Here is a 20528-nt window from a genome sequence, read left to right as displayed (position 1 = left end):
ATTGGCCAAGCCGGGCTGTCCGTCAGCGCTAGAGCCCGCCCTCGTCGCGCGGCGCCGGCGCTAAGTGGCGGGAGGAGCTGTCGCTACGGTGGCCGGCGGGGTCGGGCCGTTCGCTGCGGTGCCGCCATGGGCGGGCGGATCGAGTGCGTGTTCTTCAGCGAGTTCCACCCCACGCTGGGGCCCAAGATCACCTACCAGGTGCGGGGCGAGGGGCCGGGAGCGGGCGGGTTGGGACTAGGGCACGGGAGCGCCCATGGGGGAGAAATGGGGACAGGACAGCGGTGGCGGCTGCTCCCCGGGGTTCGGCTGGAACGGAGTCTCCTGTGCCTCCGCAGGTCCCGGAGGATTTCATCTCCCGGGAGCTGTTCGACACCATCCAGGTGTACGTGATCACGAAGCCCGAGCTGCAGAACAAACTGATCACCGTGTGAGTGCAGAGCCCCGGTCCCTTCCCCGCTGTGCTGTGACAGTGGCAGGTCTCAGGGGGTGCTGTCCCCGTGGCCAGCAGGTTCACTGCCGTGCCTGCAGGTACCCGTGCAGGGGTGGGTGTCTGATTTGGGGGTGGCTGGTGCTGCGTGTGCTGCTCCGTCAGCCTCGAATCCAGGGAAGCCAAACGAGTCAGGAGAGCTGTGCTGCTTTTGAAGGGAACTGTTTTCTTCTCCGATGACTGACTCTTCCTCCCCCTTCTTCAGAGTGTATTTTGCACTCTTAGCGTGGAGGGATTAGCCATCATATTTCCTGCAAACTAGAGAAGCCCCCACCTCCACAGCAAACCAGGAGCTGTCCTTGTGCAGGGCTGAGATCTCCCCGGGGCTGTGGGTGCAGGTTTTATGTGTCTTCCTGCAGGACAGCCATGGAGAAGAAGCTGATCGGCTGCCCCGTGTGCATCGAGCACAAGAAGTACAGCAGGAACGCTCTGCTCTTCAACCTGGGCTTCGTGTGCGACGCCAGAGCCAAGGCCTGTGCCCTGGAGCCCATTGTGAAGAAGCTGGCTGGCTACCTCACCACCCTCGAGGTGAAACTCGAGCCTGGCTGCCTCCCGATCCTCCCCACAGGGTGTGGACACCCCACTGGTGTCCTGGAGCACATCCTGGGGTACTGGGCATTGCTGGGAAGGGCATTGTACTGGTTTTACCAACTTTAAGATCACTTGAATTTTAAGGGAGAAGGGGATCCAGACTCCTATAGCCTGTTGGAGGATCTGACGCGGTTTTCTGCTCTTTCTAGCTGGAAAGTGGCTTCATCTCCAACGAGGAGAGTAAACAGAAGCTGGTCCCCATCATGACCATCCTGCTGGAGGAGCTGAATGCCAAAGGGAAGTGCACCCTGCCCATAGGTATGGCAGCTTTGCTGGCCCAGGAACAGGGCTGGGTGGTGCTGGGGGGGGCAGCTGGGCCATCCCCTGCCTGGGTCTGCTCTGCCTGTGCTGCTCCCAGAAGCTCCCTGCCTGTCTATGCTTGGAGCTGGGGGTGTCTGAGCCAGCCTTGCCTGGGTGGCCCAGAGGGATGGGTGGGATGGGGTTAATGGGCTGTAAACACCTTGTTCCATGTGGCATCGTGGTGTCCTGGGGCTGATGGTTGTGAGCTCCAGAGGGAGCACAGGTTTCCATGGGGATTGAGCCTTTCCCTTTTCCTGGGCAGATGAGTCCAACACCATCCACCTGAAGGTGATCGAGCAGCGCCCAGACCCCCCCATCGTGCAGGAGTACGATGTCCCTGTCTTCACCCAAGACAAGGATGACTTCTTCAACTCCCAGTGGGATCTCACCACGCAGCAGGTCAGTGTGCTTTACCATGGCAGCAGGCTTTGAAAGGGAGATGTTTTCAGACTGCCTGGGCAGTTGGGCTGTCCTGGAGATTGCCATGATAATGAGCAGAGTTTGGTGCCCCTCTGGTCTTTGTGCTGCGAGCAAACCATTCACCCAGCATGAGCATAAAGCACTGCTGGGGATGGAGCTGCCCAGACACAGAGGAGGTTCTTGGGCTTCAGGGTGATGCCTGGGGCCTCTCTGATCTCTCTCCTCTTAGCTCTTGCCTCCTCCCCTCCCAGATCCTGCCCTACATAGACGGCTTTCGGCACGTCCAGAAGATTTCCGCGGAAGCCGACGTGGAGCTGAACCTGGTGCGGATCGCCGTGCAGAACCTGCTGTGAGTGCCTGGAGGGGCCTGGACAGCTCGAGGAGGTGGGTGGGGGCTGGCAGAGAAGGTTTCTCACGTCTCCCTGTCCATCTGCAGGTACTATGGGGTTGTCACGCTTGTCTCCATACTCCAGGTGGGTCAGGCCGTGGTACTGTGAGCGGGATTTGGGTGTGGCTGTGCCATTGGAGTGGCTGTGTTGGGGGGACAACAGGGTGGGAGCGGGCTGGGTCTGTCTCTTGGAGTCACAGCTGAACAGAGCTGGTTTTCTCTCACCCTCCAGTACTCCAATGTCTACTGCACCACTCCAAAGGTCCAGGACCTGGTGGATGACAAGTGTCTCCAGGAAGAGTGTCTGTCCTACGTCACCAAGCAAGGTACAGTGACCCCACCTGGGGCTGCTGGCAGACAGGGAGTCATGCAGGGGGACAGGGCAGCTAACTGGTGACTTGTCTCTGCAGGGCACAAGCGAGCCAGCCTCAGGGATGTCTTCCAGCTGTACTGCGGGCTGAGCCCTGGCACCACCGTGAGAGACCTCATCTCCCGCTACACCGTGCAGCTCCAGAGGGTGGACGAGAGGTCAGAGCCCTCCTGCCCAGTCCCCAAGGGCAGTGGTGACACCAGGGGTGGCAGGGACGGTGTGGGGGAGCAAGCAGGGAGTATCCAACCCCTGCGTCTCTAGGGTAGGAAACATGAGGCATTGATGGGGCATGGTGGAACCAGAAGGGACTGCAGGGAGTCGGGGTGTTTGGCACCCCAGCACTGTAGTCCCAGTCTCTTCCCTCCTCGTCCCCAGGAGGCTTATCCAGTTTGGTTTGATGAAGGGCCTTATCCGGAGGCTCCAGAAATACCCCGTGAAGGTCACGCGGGACGAGCGGAGCCACCCGGCCCGGCTGTACACAGGCTGCCACAGCTACGACGAGATCTGCTGCAAGACTGGTATGGATCCAGGCTTCACGTGGGCCCCGGGGCCGGTGGGAGACACGGGAACATCTGCCTGCCCAGGACTGTATGCTGGTTTGGGGATCTGACCCTTTGGGAGCCCTCAGACCACAGGGAGATGGGACTGTGGGTGAGGCTCTGTGCCAAGCCGGGCTGCCGAGCCCATGGTGCCAGGGGCAGGGTTGGGGAGCCCACCCAGCCCCCCTGACACCGGTGCCGGGCGCCCCACTGACACCCCACTAACACGCGCTGCTTTCCCCTCCAGGCATGAGTTACAAAGAGCTGGATGAGCGCCTGGAGAACGACCCCAACATCATCGTGTGCTGGAAGTGACGGCGGGGGCGGCCCGCACCAGACCCCGCGTGTCCCCCGTGTCCCCCCAACCGCGCGTGTCCCCTGTGGGTCCCCCGTTCCTCCGCGCCGCCAGGGGGCAGCAGAGGCCGCCCGCGGCGAGTCCTCCGCGCCGCCAGGGGGCGGCAGCGGCGCCGCCGTTGCCGTAGCGACCGGGCGGACGCCATGGCCGCCGTGCCCGCGCCGCTGCCGCCCGCCGAGGCCGAGGCGCTGGTGCGGGCGCTGCAGGGCACCGAGCTGCGGGACACCGGCGGGCAGGGGTGCGGGGACAGGGTCCTGCGAGGGGGAACGTGAGACAGGGCCTTTAAATTTGGGGGGGTCCCTTTTGGGACTCTTCGGGGAGAGGAGGGATCCCAGTTTTTCTCCCCCCGTCCCCCCAGGGGGTCACGGTGGGGGTGAACGGGGTTGCCAGAAGGTTGAGAGTAGAGAGAAGGGGCCCTGGTTTTGAGGTGAGCCCAGAGGGTAAGGGTGGGGTGAGGGGAGAGAAGTGGCTGCAGTTCTGGAGCCTTCCTGGAAGGACTGGGGAGGAACGGAGGGTTCGGGAGTAGGAGGGCGAGGAAAGGATCTGGAGTGTTCCCAGAGGGTCCGTGTGGGGTCGGGGGAGAGGATGAGTCACAATTCTAGAGCCTTCCTCAAAGGACTGGCAGAGTTAGGGGGGGTCTAGGGGGAGGGGAGCCAAAGAAGAGTCTCAGATCTGGGGTGCCCTGGAGGCTCTGTGTGGGAAGGGGTGATGGAGAGGGGCCCCCCAGTCCTGTGGTGTCCCCAGTGAAGGAGTCGCTGGGTACAGGCAGGAGGGCAGGGCTGCCCCAGTGGACCTGCTGCCCCAGGGACCGCAGGCTCAGAGCACAGCAGGGGATTTTGGGGGTTCCAAGAGCAGGTTTCCCTGCACGAGGGACCCTCGGGAGCACAGCAGAGCCCCTGTGCCGGATTGGCCAGGGGTCTGTGGCACAGATGTCCTCGCTGGCTGCCCCCCAGATGGCTTCGGCAGCACGAGTATGTGGAGAAGCTGAACATGCACGGCATCCTGAGCGCCTCTGCTGGCCAGGAGCAGCTGCTCACCGAGCTGCTGGTAACCTACGCCAAGGTGAGCTTCCCTGGGGGCCGGAGGGATCCCCCAGCTGGGCTTGTCCTGTGGGCAATGTGCAATTTCAGAATAAAATGGTGAAGAATCTTGTTGTATCTCTGGAAAAGTCATTTGACTGCTGACATTTGTCAGTTTTGTTTTAAAAAAAAAAAAAATTAAAGATCAAGCTGTGGTATTTCTGCTTGCTGGTCTCTGATTTCTCTCTTGGAGATTGTTTTGGTGTCTTTTATGCACTGGCCCCACCAGTTGCGGATCTCTGCCCTATATCTGAGGTGTCCCAGCCCCAGGATGTGCTGGGCTGCACCAGGGTGTGTGGTTGCCTGGATCTGCCCAGCCCCTTGGGATGACCTTCCCCCTTTGCAGCCCCAGGAGCTCTGCCCACTGCTCTGTTGGGAGAATCTGTTGGTTCCTGATCTGGATGAATACAGAGGATGCCCCAGGGCCACTTTCTTCCCTGGGAGGACTCCAGCGTGGCTGACCATTAGCAACAAAACTGGTTCCCCCTGCAGCACTGGTCTGAAAGGCATTGCTTCCCCATCCCTTCCCTGTCTAGATTCCTGTTCTCATTGGGGAGCTGATCTCTGTGGAGATCTGGAAGCACAAGGTCTTTCCCGTGCTGTGCCGGCTGGAGGACTTCAAGCCAAGGAGCACCTTCCCCATCTATGTGGTGGTGAGTAGAGGGCAGGGTGGAAATGGGGTGGGCCCAGCAACCCATTTATTGAAAATAAATGTCACCCTCAAGGTGTCAGAGCTGGGGTTTTATATGTTGCCAGGTTGTGGTGGACAGTGGGAGACAGCGGGAAGTGCCTGGTTTCCTACAGCCCCGAACAACAACATGCCTTTGCCCTCAGGAAGGGCAGGGACTTGCTCCCAGGGAAGGTTGGTTTTGTGGAGGGCTGTACCCTCTCTAATCCCACACGGGGCTTGCAGGAGCTGCTGGATGCAGCAAAAGCCACTCCTGGAGGTGGTTGAGCTCCTGGCTCACAGCTCCCAGTGCTGCCCTCGTTCCCAGGCAGTGATACCCATGGGGTGTTTGCCCCTCTCTCAGCCCTGTTTTATTCTGGCACTTCTAGCCAGAAGCTCTCTGAGGTTACATGCCTCTGGCTTAACAAAAATGTAACTTTTTTCTTACTTTGCTCCTGGGAGCAGTGGTCCTTTGGGCCATTCTTGGCAAGGGAGTGATCTCCAGAGCTGGACTTCGCTGCAGAGGGATGCAGCATTTGAACCAAGGGAGATCTGCCCAAGTCTTGGAAGCTTTAGCCCATTTTCAGTCCAGGGTAGCACCTTGCTGGGGCAAGGTGGTGTCTTTCCTGAGCAGCCAATGGCCTTGAGGCAGTTATCCCATGGTTCCCAGCCCTGGGACAAGGCTGTCTGCCCCAGTCCCAGGGGCTGGGAGAAGCACAGCCATGCAGAGTGCTGTCCTGTGCCAGAGTCAGGGGCTGCAGCTTCACTAAGGACTGTGGTTATCCTGCCCCTGCAGCACAGGCAAAGCCCTGCCTGCTGGGAAAAGTGGCTCTCCATCTGTTAGAGTGTCTCCATGTGTTAGAGTGTCACAGGCATGTTAACATAAACATTAATATGAACTGCATGAACTGGGGTTGTTTTAAAGGTTGCATCACTTGTGTTTTTCTCTTGGACTAGTTTTTTTGGCCACAACTACACAAGGAGGTTCTTAGAAGAGCTCTTTTAGCTGTCCCAGTGCCTGTGTCCTCAGTGCTGCTCCATTGTTAGCTCACTCTTGCCATCCTCCTCCCACAGCTGCACCATGAAGCCTCCATCATTAACCTCTTGGAGACGGTGTTTTTTTACAAGGTAAGAGGCAGGTTCAGCTTTCCTCAGTGGAGAGTCCCTTGGGGGGTGGAAGGCTATGGCTGTGGGGACTGGCCCTGTGTGAAACTCCTGTTGTTGTGAAGGAGATCTGTGAGTCAGCAGAGGACAGCATTCTGGATTTAATTGATTACTGCCACCGAAAGCTGACCCTGCTCGCGGCCCGGAGCACCAAAGGACAGGCAGTGGAGCTGCGTGCCCAGGACCTGGCCAGCCCCTCGTCCATGCAGGTGAGGAGGAACTCCTGGAGCAAGCTGAGGACATGTGTGGTGGAGAATGTGGGCAGCCTGCAGAGGCACAGGGGAACCTTCCCATGGAGAACACCTTGGCTGTGATCCTGGCGAGTCCCGCCCATCTCGCAGGGTGTCTATGCTGGTGCTCCTCTGTTGCCAGCAGCTCCACCCTGCAGCCAGGCTTCTGCCCTCTTTGGTGACAGGCTGAGGCTTCCTGCGGGATGCACTCGGAGCTCCGGGGCGGGACACGCTGGAGAGTTGGCACTGCAGGGGTTTGGCTGTTTGCCATTGCTCCTGGAAGCTGCGGGGGTGTCTCTCCCTGGAGCTTGGCAAGCCACCCTGGGTCAGGCTGCTGCTGGAGTTAAACATGAGAGGCTTCACCTACGACTAGGAATTGTCCCAATGTGCTTCCCCCAACTTCCTTCGCTCCCTAAGAGATACCTCCTCTGTGCTGGTGTGGGCCAGCAGCAAGCCCGGAGCTGTTCCCAGTCGGGTGTTCCCAGGCTGCCACACACACCTTCCCGCAGTGGGAGATCTCTTTGCCTCTGGTGCTTCTCAGCACCTGAAATTGCACATCAGGAGTGTCTGGAGGAGCAGGGTTAAAGGAAGCCTGTACATCCCTGGGCCTCTATCCTTTGGCTTGTTGCCCAAGCACGTGCCCCTCTTCCAGAAAAGGGAAGGAAGTGGAGGACTCTGGAGTACAATAGGGATGTTTTCCAGGAAATGTTTTCCCAGCTGGGGAGGGGAAGGAGCTGTCTCTGTTAGTGCTTTGACACGACTGAAGTTGAAAACCCAGACCTTTTTGAGCCAATAGGGTTCTCAGAAGCGCTCATCTCCCAAGAAGCCTGGTTTCCTCTGATTCATTCCAGCCTCTCCTGACCCTTTGTACAATAACCCCTATGAAAAAGCTGTTCCTGCCCTCTCCTGTGTTGTGGAGCCTCTTGTCCTTTGTAACTGTGTATGGTCGTAACCCCTGTTCTGCTGTGCCCCAGAAGCACAGGCAAAAGATAGTCCCTGCCTCAAGGTAGCAGAGATGAGGTCTGGATACCGGGAGCAGCTGTAGGAAAAAGCCTCGCTAGGGCAATTTGGAGAGGAAGGAAGAGCCCATAAGGCTTTCTTAGTAATGTGTGAGGCACCAGTACAGGGAACACAGAGCTGCTTACCACAGAAATCTGGAAGGGAACTGCTGCAGTGGCACTTTGGAGAAATACAAGATGCTGAGGTCAGTGCTCTGCACACAGAAGTGTGAGCTGCTGAGCATCTGGGACGGGAGAAAAGCTCTGCCTGGGCCAGGGAGAACTTGGCCCTGCTCAGCATAGCCATCCCCGTGGTCTCGAAAGAGGCTGAGTCAGAGGGTGGCCAGGCTGTTAGGCTGAGCATGTGGGGATGAGCAGGGTGTCCAATGCAGTCTGGGAAGGGAAAGAGGCTGGGTGGCTAGAGAGTGTGGCAGAGCTGCGGGCTGGGATAACCACAGGCAGATATTCTAGCTGGAGGGGAGAGGCAGATGCAGGGGGGGTGGATGTAGGGCTGCAGCTGCGCCGGGGTCAAGTTTCTCTCTTCTCCTCCTCTGGTTCCTCTGCAGTTTCCTCCTCCCTCAACCCTCACAGGTCTTTGCAGGGCCATGGGCCACAAGATGGTCCCCAAAGGGGAAGAGAGGAGCGGTTTGGGACCAGCCTCTTTCAGCCTCCTGTGCAGGAGCACTGCTGCTGGAAGTCAGTCATGACCTGTCAGGAAGATGAGGGATGAGCAACAGTGGGTTGCAAGCACTTACAGTGGCTGCCCTGGCAAACAGGCAGGGAAATGAGAATGAGAAACAGCTTGTTTTGAAGGGCTCTGTTTTCCTCCCCAGTCTGTGGTTACCACTGCACAGTCAACAGCTCCTGGGAAATGGGGCCTGAAATCCCAAGGCTGTGCTTTTCCCTCCACAGGAGCTGCAGAAGCAGGCGGAGGCAATGGAGTTCGAGATTTCCCTGAAGGCCCTGTCTGTGCTGCGGTTCATCACCGACCAGGTGGAGAGGTGGGTGCCCAGGAGCAGCAGAGGACACGTGCTGAGCTCTCTGGATGAGATTCCCATGGGGTCACAGCGGGTGCCTGGACCCTGTTCAGCAGCTGACTGTACCCCCAGTGGCAGTGGCACCGTGCCTTGGGAGGAAAACACAGCAGCACTCCACCCTGCTCCATGGTACTCCCGGGGAACCCAGAGCATTGTTTCTTTCCCGCCTCTCCCAGTTGCCTCAGGGAGCATTTGTAGATACAAATTCTGGCATTACTCTGTGAGTGCCATTTCACCCTTTCTGTCGTGTCTCCAGCCTGCCCCTCAGCGCACTGACACGGATGCTGAACACCCACAATCTGCCCTGCCTCCTCGTCGAGCTGGTGGAGCACTGCCCCTGGAGCTGCTGGGAAGCAGGTATGGATCGTGCCCTGTGGTTCCTGTGGCACCATGGTGCTGTGCTGGGGCCTGCATCCGCTGAGGCGTCTGAGCCCTTGCAGAGCTGCTCTCCCTCTCCCCTCCCCTCCAGCTCCTCACTAGTGCTCACCAACTGAAGCTTGGGAACAGCTGCAGCACAGCTGGGCTGGGGCCCTGGCAGTGCTCCCAAAAGCTGATCCTCACATGGGGCTGGGTCTTTTCTGAGTTGATCATGGTCAGGACTGGAGTGTAACATGTCTATCAGGCCCACGTGCTCCTCTGAGGAGTGTTCTGGACACAGAAAGACCAGAGTTCCAATCCCAGCCTGCCTGCACCTTTCCAGGACAGCACTAAGAATCAGAGCCAGACATGGGCTCCCCGGCAGCAAACCGATTGCCCTGATGCTGCTGGTCCTTGAGCTTCACTCTTGCCAAAGGCCCCTGATCAGGCTGTGCCCATCAGCCATCGCCCCCCGCACTTCTTCAGCCCCCCCGAGCCTCCCAGCTCCCCCCCTGCCTGCCTCAGAGCAGGGGCTTGGAGCGTGGGAACCTGTGCTCCCCCCAGCCCTGCTCCAGGGGGTCACAGCACGGGCAGGGGAGGAAGAGCTGCTGGAAGCACGTGGCTGTGTGCCTGCCGAGAGCAGCCCAGCTGGATGTAGGAGCTTTCCTCTTTCCTCCGGCCATGAAACACATCCCTTCTCTCTGCCTGTGCACTTGGGGTATTGGAGGGAGCTTTGATCCCAGGCCCTGAGGGAGGGACTGGAAAGAGACAAGCACAAAGGCATTTCCAGGCTGTGCAGATGCAGGGTCACATCCTGCTCCATCCCCCAGAGCTGCACAGTAGCTGCTGGAGCTTGTTTTGTCATTTCTGTTACATCCATGCTACTTCTGATTTTCCTTGACAGAGAAAACTCGGGAAGGGTGGGTATTGGCCATGCTGGTACCCCAAAACGTGCCTCTTCAGCTGCTCTGTTGCAGCAACTGTCTACCAGTCCTCTACACTCCTGGCCAAGTACAGAGGGAGATGTCTCAGAGATCTTTCCATTCCTGCCACAGCCCTATTGTTTTAATACATATTCTTTCTGCTTTTCTTACTCTCTAATATATTGCCTCAGTACAAAGTAGGCTGCTATGCTGAGCAACAGGTGGGGAAACTGAGGCAGGCAGAAGCAGAGGGACTTTCCTGCAAGTGAAATGAGGCAGTGACCACAGGCCAGCATCCCCACCTCTGAGCTGTCTTCCCTCAGGCAGTACTGTGTCTCCCTGCTTCTTCTGTCCCTCAGGCAAGCTCAAGAAGTTTGAGAATGGCACATGGCACGTGGTGCCCCCTGAAGACCAGGTGAAGATGACCAAACTCGACGGGCAGGTGTGGCTTGCCCTCCTCAACCTCCTGCTCAGCCCCGAGTGCCAGCGCAAATACCACTTTGATGGCTTCAACAAGAGCCAGCTCCTCAAGGTAGGACCCTGCAGCACAAAGGCCATGGGCCTTGCAGCAGAGTGGGACCTTGCCAGCACTGGGCACCTCTGGACTCTCACCCATCCTCACTGTGCGCTCCAAGGAGCCAGCGGTGGGATAACAGCAGGTCTGTCACTGTACCAGCAGCAGCAAAGCTTACCTTCCTTAATGCACCTCATGAGACCCCTGTGGTTCGCTCTACCAGTGCCTCACAAACCCCTGCTCTTGCCCTGCTGCTTCCCCAGCTCTGACTCCTTTGTCTTGACCTCTCTCCATTCTCTCTCCCCTCCATGGCCACAGCTCCGTGTGTTCCTGACAGATGTCCTCATTGACCAGCTGCCCAACCTGATGGAGATGCAGAGATTTCTGAGCCACCTGGCAGTGACAGAGCCAGCTCCCCCCAAAAAGGATCTCATCCTGGAGCAGGTATCCTTTGGCTCTTCCTTCACCTCTCCAGATGCTCTGCTTTAAGCCTGATAACTCTCTACCTCCTTCTTCTCCCACTAAACTCTGGAGAGGTACCCTGGAAAAACAGCCAAGCACCCATCTTGTAGTTACACTCTTATTCCCAGCAAAGCTGCCTGTGGGTGATGTGAGAGCTTTGTCCTGCCACTGCAGTGGCCAAGCACTCACATCTAAAGACATAAATGCTGTGGTATAAACAGCTCTCCAGGTCACACAGAATCCCTGGGATGGTGGCTGCATGGAGCAGACACAGCCCCTGGCTTGTTTTGACAATTAACTCTTCATCTAACTTTTATCAGTGTTTTCCTGCTGAATTCTGGACTTCCCTGGGAAGTGTCCCCTTTTACAGCCCTGGCTGGGGACTTCTTGGCACACTGTGTACTGAGGGACAACACAGTCTGCTTATAGAGGCTGGAGTCAAACTGGTCCCAGCTGGTGTGTGGACTTCGGGAGTTGGGCACTGATGGTCTTCAAACACCCATGAGGTTCTTGGGTTTTTAATCTGTGCAGTGGTAGTCTCTGGAGAAAAGTGTTTCCACTGCCTTCTCGTGAGCTGAGGGGAGAAACTGAGTGTGGGGGCAGATCTGCAAAGAGGCTACTGAGAAGAGCTGAGAGAGCAGAGGCTCTTCCCCACTGCTGGAAGCTCCCACGCCACTTCCTGGAGCAGATGAGTAGGTTGGGCAGTGGCCTTTTGGGCTGTGTGGAGGGGAAGCACACTGTCCCCACGTACCTGGCCCATGGCCTGGGAGGAGGGTGACGTGCCCTGTCAGCACTGGATGTGGCTGATCCGTAGGCACAGCCCAGGCCAAGAGCTGGGCCTGGGGAAGCTGCAGACCAGCAAGCTGAGTGGTTGGGGCTGGGGATGGCAGCAGGGCGGAGGTGGACATGGATTCAGGCCAAGTGCCTCGACTGCCAGCGTGTCGGTGGCACAGCAACAGGCAGCTGCCACGCTGGGGACCCTGTCCAGGCTGCTGCCCTTCTTGTAACTCCGCTTTTGTGCCCTTGCTGCTCCTGCTCGTGCCAACGACCAGGGCTGAACCCGGAGGGCAGGCAGGGGGAGCCAGCTGGAAGCACAGACATGGGCTCCCTGCTCTGCCCAGAAAGCGGTGAACTCACTCCTTGTCACTGAGCCAAGCTAAGGAAAGGCCTTTTTCCATTCGGTTGCTCCCAGAGCAGCCTCCTCCCCTTCCAGGCCTGGCTATTTTTACTCTGCTGGAGAAGGCAGTGCTGTTTGAAGCAGCATCGTCCTCTCCAGAGCTTGAACTCCCCACGCTGCTCTTGGCTGGCGCGTTTCCTTTTGAACTGGCCAGCCCTTCCCCGAGTGTTCATCTTCAGGGAAGTGACGAGTGGAAAAATCTGCTCAGGCAAACGGCTCCGGAGCACGGGGTTCATGCTGCTGCCAGCACGCAGGGTGCTGAGATCCCAGGGCTTTCTCTTCAGGAGCCCAGGCCTTGGGGCTGAATACTCATTCCCAACCAGACCCCAAGTTTTGCCTTGTTTCACCTGAACGCTCATTGGCAAGTGGATCCTTCCCCTCCATGTACCCAAAAGCACACGTTGCCTCTGCTCACCCTCACCCTTGTGCCCAGAGCTGGCTGCCTCCCCCCTGAACAGCCCCAAACCACAGCACCTTTGGTCAGACTGCTAGAACCCCTTCCTCCTGCCCTGCCTCTCCCACCAGGTTCCTGTCATCTGGGACCACATCCTCAAGAAAAACTCGGGGAAGTGGGAGGCCATTGCCAAGCACCAGGTGAAGCACGCCTTCAGCCCCACTGAGGAGGAGCTGAAGCTTCAGGCACGCAGGTGAGGCCCTGGTACGTGCACATGGGGTGCCAGTGGGGCCAGTATCCCCATTAGCAGAGGCTGGAGCTCAGCACTGGGAGGACAGAGGGGTCTGTGGTGGCAGGGTGCAGTGGGGACAGCTTGCTGCAGGTCAGCAGTTCCCCATGAGCAGCCTCACCCCTCTCTGCCTGCACAGGTGGGCACAAACCTACAGCCTGGACATGATGGAGGCTCTGGCCCCCGACAAGCCCCGCTGCAGGGTGTGTGGTGTAGAAGCAGCCAAGAGGTGCTCTCGCTGCCGGAACGAATGGTACTGCACGCGGTAAGGGAGCCTTGCCACCCGCTGTGTCCCCTGCAGTCCTCTGTAGCCCCCCCCTGCAGCCCTTCAGTGCTCCCCAGAGCACCAGAGACCTCACCAGAGGATACTGAGAAAGGGCCAGGGCAAGCCAGGAGTCCCACCCCTGTTCAGCACCGCCGGCTCTCCACTGGCCACGTACCTCTCCAGATCTTGTGGGAGGGTGATGTGCTGGGCTGCTGGTGCAGGAGGTGCTGGTGAGTGTTGTGTTGCAGCTGTGAGGTGCTGAGCTGCCTCTACCCACAGTGACAGCAGTGACGGGCTGGGTTTTCTGTGGTGTCACTGTTTCTTTCCTCTGCATCTTGGTGTGGCAGGGGTGGGGAGGAAAGCACCCATGACCCCATGGGTGCAGGTGACAGGCTGGGATGTGGCAGCTGGGATGGTGGCAGTAAATTAAATCTTCTCTGGTCCTGAACCATCTGGCAAGGTCTGGTGCTAAACCGTCTTAGCCCCCGGAACTGGGGGCCACATCCATCTCCCTCTTGGGCTAATGCTGGGCCATGCCAGCTCCCCTCCAGTGCCCAGGGCACTGTGGTGCTGCAGCTTGTCCTTGTTACTCCTTCACTCACGGAGGTGGACATGGCTCCACTGCCCCTGACAGCAGCTTTACCCTCCACAGGGCCTGCCAGGTTCAGCACTGGCAGAAGCACAAGCCTGCCTGCAACCTGATGGCTGAGGTGCCGAGGAGTGTTGTGGATGACCTGTAAGAGAAGGGGTGTCTGGCATCTGGCCCATAGCTCAGCGAGGCTGAGGTTCCCCAGTGTGCAGCCCAGCAGCTGGAGAGAAGCTGGCAAAGGCCCCTTCTGCCTGCTCCCAGCCCCAGGCAGCACTGGCCGGGCTTGTCCTCTCCTCTCCCACTACCCCACCATGCTGCCTTCTCTAATAAAACTCCTTGTGCACCCCACAGCTGCTTGGCTCCTGCTTTTTCTTCTCCTAGCTGAAGATGCTAAACTGCTTCCTTTCCTCCCTTGCACCCAGGGAGAGGCATGTGTGTCTGTTTTCCCCTCTGCAACAACAGAAATCCCAGAGAACCCAAAAAAAGCCTGTAAGGATGTGGTTACCAGAAGGACCAAGCCCTCTGCAGCCGGAGAGGGAAGGGGGCGAGAAGGCCTCCCACCACCTCTTACTGTCGTTAGAGCAGCGTGGGGAGCAGAGGATGTGGTTTGCACAAACACCTCGCTGTGAATTTCTCGGGTGTTCCTCATCTGCCACCTTGCAGGGACAATTCCCCCCCTTTCCTCTCTGTTGATGTGGTGTTAGCACCGAGGGCTTGGCCCCCTGCCCACCAGTATCACCAGTAAACAGGGTTTACTGGTGAGGATGTACCTGGGGTGCATCCTCACCTCTCACTGCCGAAGGGCTGCAGCCTTGGTCTGAGCATGGCTGGGAAAGGTTGGCGAGGCCATGTCCTTTTGCTGATGGGGTGCCTAAGACTCCCTGACACCCCAAAATAGGCTTTGCAGCAGCACTGCTGCTGCAGGACCCATGACAGCAGGCAGGAAACCACCTCGGTCCAGCTGCAGCCCTGACTGAGCAGCTCGAGCTTGGAGCATGGAGTAAACTCACACCAAACCCAGGCTGCACGTCCAGGGCTGCAGCCAGCCCGAGTGGGTCCAAGGCTCTCTGGCTGCCAGAGGTGCCTTTAGCCCCTTCCCGGCTGGGAACTGAGGCAGAGACCGCAGCTTGTCCCGGTCCTGAGAGAGGTGGTGGAGAGAGCGGGACTGCCGGAGCGGGCCTCCCCCCTTCCTCGGCGGCGGCTCCGGGAGCCTCATCCCCGCCTCCAGCCCGCCCCGCCGGCCTCGCCGGGACCGGAGTTGGCCATCGAGACCCCGGGGCGTTTCGCCGTCTCCCCCTCTCCTGCCTCAGTTTCCCCCGCGGTGCCCGGACAGGGCGGCTCCTCCCGGTCCCCGCCCCGGCCCCGACCCCGGTGCCGGCCCCCGCCTCGCCGCCGCTCAGCGCCCGCGGCCGCCGGGCCATGGAACTCATCGAGCTGCGGGAGCTGCAGCCGGAGCCGCGGCCGGGCCGGGGCCGCCTGGAACGGGCCAACGCTCTGCGCATCAGCCCGGCCCGCCGGCCCGGCCCCGGAGCGCATCCCGACCCGCGGCTGACGGCGGCACCGGGCGGCGGGCACCGCTTCGAGCCGCGGCGCCGCGGGCTGCACACCTGGTGCGATCTCTGCGGGGACTTCGTCTGGGGCGGCGGCAGGAAGAGTCTCCAGTGCCGCCGTGAGTACCGCGCCGCGCCCCGGGCCCCCCGCACCCCTGCCACTGGGCATCCTGCCTCCGAGCACCGGGCATCCCGGCACCTGGCATCCCTGCCAGGCACCGGGCATCCCGCCACTCTGCTTCCTCGGCACTGGGTAACTCCACCGAGCACTGGATAGCCCACCTCCGGGCACCCCCACCACCGGGCACCCCTTTCACTGGGCACTAGACATCCCACCATCAGGCACTGAACATCCCAGCGTTGGGCACCCACACTGGGTGCCCAATTACTCCCACCAGGCATCCTGGTGTTGGGCACTCCCACTAGTTGGGCATCACAATACTGAACACCTTTACCAGGCACTGGGCAACTCCATTCCGAATACCCTCACCAGACACCCCACATCCCTTTACTGGGCACCTGCACCAGGTACCAGGTATTCCAGCACTGGGCATCCTCACTGGCCACTGGGCATCCCAGTATTGGGCACCCACACTGGTACCCATGCTGGGCATCCTAGTACTGGGCATCCCAGTACCAGGCACTGAGCGTCTGACACTGGACAGCCCAGCAGGGCGCACAGGCACTGCAGGACCAGCCAGCACGTGGCACAGCACCCTGTCCCACGTGGGTGCTACCCCTGGGTCCCTGGGCACTGCATGGGCAGGCAGCCCATGCAGCCCTTGTCCCACCATGCATGAGTGCCCTGACCCTGATACCCAGGCTGCCAGTGGTGATGACAAGTGGTCCTGTCCCTGTCCCCAGACTGCAGCTTCACCTGCCACTACCGGTGCCGGGCCCTGGTGCGGTTGGACTGCAGTGGCCCCCCGGGTGCCAGTGATGAGGATGATGGCAATGAGCAGGTGCTGGAGAAGGACACCAACGTGGTAAGGCCTGGGCCCATCCCTGAGGGAGAGCATGGGCAGAGGGTGGCCAAGCTGGGGGCTGCCCAGGCTTGGGGGAGGCTATGCCAGGCTGTGCCAAGTGAGGCCATGTCACAGCTATGAAGAGCTTTGCTGCGTTTTGGTGTGCCATGCCGGGCTGTGCCATGCCAGGCTGTGCCAAGCCTTGCTGGACTGGACTGGGCTGGGCTTGCTTTTGCTGGGCTGTGTGAATCTGTGCCATGCTGGGCTGTGCCAAGCCTTGCAGGGCTGTGCTGGGCGGTGGAGCCGTGCCGTGCCGAGCTGCCCGCTCTGCACCGAGCCGATCCGATCCGAGCCATGCCGCGGCACAGCCGTGTCCGGGCGGGCGCGGGTGAAGTCACCGCCGGAAGCGGGGCCGCCGCGCCGCCCCCGGCCCGCGTCAGCCCCACGGCCGGGGCGGGGCACGACCGGGACCGCGCCGAGCCGAGAGCGGGGCAGGACGCGAGAGACGCCGCGCTGAGCCGAGCCGGGACCGCGATAGGGACCGGGCGGAGCCGAGCCGGGACAGGAGCGCGATAGAGACCGAGCTGAGCCGAGCCGGGACTGAGACTGGGGTCGGGCGGAGTTGAGCCGGGACCGAGACCCGGGAGCGGGCGGAGCCGAGCAGCGATAGGGACCGGGAGCGGGCCGAGCCGAGCCGAGCCAAGGGCCGGGCTGAGCGGAGCCGGGCCCAGGAGCGGGACCGGGCTGAGCCGAGCCGGGAGCGGGGCGAGCCGGGCCCCAGCCCGGGGGCCGGCCGGGCTGGCGCGGGGCCGGGTGTGCCCGTGTGCCCGCCGGCCCGGCGGGGCCGCGGGCCGGGCGGGCCGGGCCGTGCCCTCCGCCAGCGCCGCCGGGACCGGGGCCGTGCCCGGGACCGGTGCGGGGGGCGGCGGGGCCGGGGGCTGCGGGGCGGCGGCGCTGGCCCTGCGGCGGGGCGGCGCGGGGGGCACGGGGGGCAGCACGGCCAGCAGCGGCTACTGCAGCCAGGAGGACTCCGACTCCGAGCCCGAGCTCTTCTACACCGCCCGCACCTCCCTCGGCCGCCGCCCTCGCCGCCGCCAGGTCGGTCCCGGGCCGTGACGTCATGGGGGGGACACGGCTGACATCGAGGAGCACACACACACACACCCCGGGGCTGGGTGCTGGGGAGCAGGCGAGGGTGGGCTTGGTGCGTGGGGAACACACGAGATGTGGGTGGTCCTGTCCGGGAAGTGAGCGTGGGTCTGCTATGGGGTGAGCATAGGGGTGAGCATCACCCTGCTGCGGGGTGAGTGTGGGGCTGGGCATGGGGTCAGCGTGGCCCTGCCGTGGGGCAGCAAGAGTGGCAGCAAGCATGGCCATGCCATGGGACACGCTGGCCCTGTCCAGGTGGATGTGGGGTGAGCGAGGCACCGTGGGGTCAGTGGGGTTTTGCTGTCTGGCACGGCCACCCCAAGGCCCTCCAGGCTGGAGCTGCTCCCGGAGAGGGCAAAGGACAGCATTTGGGGGTGACAGGGTGAGCCCCTTAGGCAGCCTCACAGCTGTCCCCATCCTGCAAGGACCCCCGCAGGGTCCGGCAGTGCCTGCATGCTCTGGGGTGGCTTTCAGGGCTGGGAGCCCTCAGCGCCGTGGGGACACGTGCAACACTGTGTGGCAGCTCCGTAGCCCCACGTAAATACTCATTAGTGGGTGCGGGTGGCAGGGACGCCTAGCCAGGATGCCTGGGTCCCTTGTGTGGGGCCAGCACTTTGAAGTGGGGTGCCGGCGGCATGGGCGGGCTGCACCCCCGGCCCGGCCCTCCTACCTCAAATCCCAGGGCGTCCCCGCGGGCTCCCAGCCTGCCCAGACGCCCTGGTGCCGGGCTGTCGGCTGCCGGCGCTCTGCCTCGGGACGCCTCTCTGATCTGAGGTGCCGGGAAGGGACGCTCATCCCCGGGTGTACTCGCAGCCGAGTTCACCCACCCCCGCAGCCCCACGGACGAGGGCTGGGGGGGCGGCCGGTGCCAGTGTCCCCGGAGCAGGGCTGGGGCCGCGGTGAGCTCAGCTGTGCTTCCCCGGCACAGCCCAGCTCAGCGCCAGCCGGGCTGATGCAACTCCGCGCAACCGCCCGCGCGTGTCCGTCGGTGCCGCGGGATGGGCCGGGGGCCGGCGGGATAACCGGGGTAGGCGGGGAGCTCCCCCCCGCCCGCAGTGCTGCTCAGCCCGGCTGCTGTCACACAGGATGAGCCCAGCGAGTGGGAGAAGACAGAGCTGGACCAGACGCAGGTGGAGCAGCGGATTAAGGAGTACAACAGCCAGATCAACAGCAACCTCTTCATGAGCCTGGTACGGGGCCAGCGCAGGGCTGGGCGGGAGGGGCACGGTGCCTTGCCCTGTCTCCGCTCACCCCCCCCACTGGTGTCTCGTAGAACAAGGACGGCTCCTACACCGGCTTCATCAAGGTGCAGCTGAAGCTGGTGCGCCCCGTCTCAGTGCCGGCCACCAAGAGGGGCCCCGCCCTGCAGGCGGGGCGGCCGCACAGCCAGGGCGTGAAGCGCCGAACCTCCTTCTACCTGCCCAAGGGCACCGTGAAGCACCTGCACATCCTGTCGCACACCCGTGCCAGCGAGGTCATCGACGCCCTCCTCCGCAAGTTCACCGTCGTTGACAACCCCCGCAAGTTTGCCCTCTTCGAGAGGTCTGAGAAGGATGAGCAAGGTAGTGCCCTTGACGAGCAAGGTGGCCCTGTCCCCACAGCGGTGGCTGTGTCCCCGTAGTGACAGTTTCCCCTATGGTGGCAATGTCTCCAGAATGATGGGGTCTCCCATGCTGGGAGCATCCCCATGGCAGTGGTGTTCTCATAGCAGTTGTGTTCCCCATGGTGGCAGTATCATGGCAGCAGGGACCTCCCTGACAGTGGCAGATTTCCCAGGGTAGCAGCATCTCTGTGGTGGCAGCATCCCTGTAGCAGTGGTATCCCTGCTTTGGTGGCAGTGTCCTGTGTCACCATGGGCGTGTCCCTCCCCCTCTCCCCCCTCCCGTGGCAGCAGATTCCCCCATGTCAGTAGTTTACTCTGTGGTGATGATGTCCCTGTAGTGGAAGCATCCTCGTGGTGGCAGCATCCCTGCAGCAGTGGTATCCCCCCTTTGGTGGCAGTGTCCCTTGTCACCATGGGTGAGCAGAGTCTGCCATGGAAGTGGTGTCTGCTGTGAAAGTGGTGTCCCCAGTGAGGGTTATGTCCCCGTGGTGGCACTGTCCCCCTGGCATTGTCCCCCTGGCATTGTCCCTGCTGTGACCTGTGGCCGCCCTTGCAGTGTACCTGCGGAAGCTGGGTGACGAGGAGCAGCCCCTGCGGCTGCGGCTGCTGGCCGGCCCCAGCGAGAAGGTGCTGAGCTTCGTCCTGAAGGAGAACGAGACCGGGGAGGTGAACGTGAGTGTGGGGGGACAGGGAGGGGGCTGGCACCCGCATCCCTGGGGAGAGGGGGCCGCGGGGGGACACGGCAGGTCCCCGTCGCGATGGCAGCCCCTGTGCCTACAGTGGGACGCCTTCACGCTGCCGGAGCTGCAAAACTTCCTGCGCATCCTGCAGCGGGAGGAGGAGGAGCACGTGCGGCGGCTGCGGCACCGCTACGCCCGCTGCCGCCAGAAGATGCAGGAGGCGCTGGCCACACGCACGCCGGGGTGACCACGACGCCCGCGCCCGAGGCCAGCCAGTGCACCGGGACTCTCGTCCGCCGGCGGGTGGGGGCACCGGGGAGGGGGGTGGAACGGGGCACCACGGAACCACCGGGCTGTCACAGTCCCCATGGGGCCAGCCCAGAGAGTGGGAGTGCCTGGGGAGAGCGAGTGTCACCCGGGAGTGGGTGAACCCAGGGGAGCGAGTGTCACCTGGGGGATTGGATGTCCCCAGGGGAGTGGGTGTCCAGAGGGGAGCGAGTGTCACCTGGGAGTGTGTGTCCCCAGAGGAGTGGGTGTCCTGAGGGGAGCGAGTGTCCCCTGGGGGATTAGATGTCCCCAGGGGAGTGGTGTCACCCAGGAGTGTGTGCCCCCAGAGGAGTGGGTGTCCTGAGGGGAGCGTGTCCCCTGGGGATTTGAGTGTCCCCAGGGGAGTGGGTGTCCTGAAAGAAGCGAGTGTCACCTGGGAGTGTGTGTCCCCAAAAGAGTGGATGTTCTGGAGGGAGCAAATGTCCCTCTGGGAGTGGGTATCCCCAGGGGAGTGCGTGTCCAGGGGGAGTGAGTATCACCTAAGAGTGTGTGTCTCCAGGGGAATGGGTGTTCTGGGGGAAGAGTGTCCCTGGATGAGTGATTGTCCCTGTGGGGGAAGCAGGGCATCGAGCACCAATAAAGACATCTTGGTGACGAGGCCTGGCCTGCGGTGTGTCCTTGGCTGGGCGGGAAGGGACGGGACGCGGAGCCCTCCGCGC

The 20528-nt window shown here is 61.5% G+C and overlaps 3 protein-coding genes across 3 annotated transcripts; all 3 read left to right on the top strand.

The window, feature by feature from the left end:
• The first annotated feature begins 73 nt into the window (after positions 1-73).
• NPRL2 (NPR2 like, GATOR1 complex subunit) lies at positions 74-3464 on the top strand. Its single transcript, XM_064667872.1, has 11 exons — positions 74-198; positions 336-427; positions 847-1015; positions 1228-1336; positions 1641-1777; positions 2050-2147; positions 2235-2271; positions 2419-2512; positions 2597-2714; positions 2932-3074; positions 3343-3464. The coding sequence occupies exons 1-11, from the start codon at positions 127-129 to the stop codon at positions 3408-3410; spliced, it is 1137 nt and encodes a 378-aa protein (XP_064523942.1). The 5' UTR covers positions 74-126; the 3' UTR covers positions 3411-3464.
• A 129-nt stretch (positions 3465-3593) lies between these two features.
• Positions 3594-13945, top strand: ZMYND10 (zinc finger MYND-type containing 10). The gene is made up of 12 exons (XM_064667871.1): positions 3594-3688; positions 4404-4512; positions 5066-5182; positions 6271-6324; positions 6426-6569; positions 8501-8589; positions 8882-8982; positions 10265-10437; positions 10738-10863; positions 12584-12705; positions 12881-13006; positions 13659-13945. The coding sequence occupies exons 1-12, from the start codon at positions 3594-3596 to the stop codon at positions 13744-13746; spliced, it is 1344 nt and encodes a 447-aa protein (XP_064523941.1). The 3' UTR covers positions 13747-13945.
• A 1033-nt stretch (positions 13946-14978) lies between these two features.
• RASSF1 (Ras association domain family member 1) lies at positions 14979-20467 on the top strand. Its single transcript, XM_064667883.1, has 6 exons — positions 14979-15264; positions 16010-16131; positions 18345-18449; positions 18533-18821; positions 19419-19534; positions 19643-20467. The coding sequence occupies exons 1-6, from the start codon at positions 15015-15017 to the stop codon at positions 19787-19789; spliced, it is 1029 nt and encodes a 342-aa protein (XP_064523953.1). The 5' UTR covers positions 14979-15014; the 3' UTR covers positions 19790-20467.
• Positions 20468-20528: the final 61 nt, after the last annotated feature.

This window comes from Pseudopipra pipra, chromosome 11 (assembly GCF_036250125.1).
Source record: "Pseudopipra pipra isolate bDixPip1 chromosome 11, bDixPip1.hap1, whole genome shotgun sequence".
NCBI classification, from domain to species: Eukaryota; Metazoa; Chordata; class Aves; order Passeriformes; family Pipridae; genus Pseudopipra; species Pseudopipra pipra.
This window is presented reverse-complemented; position numbering and strand designations above follow the sequence as displayed.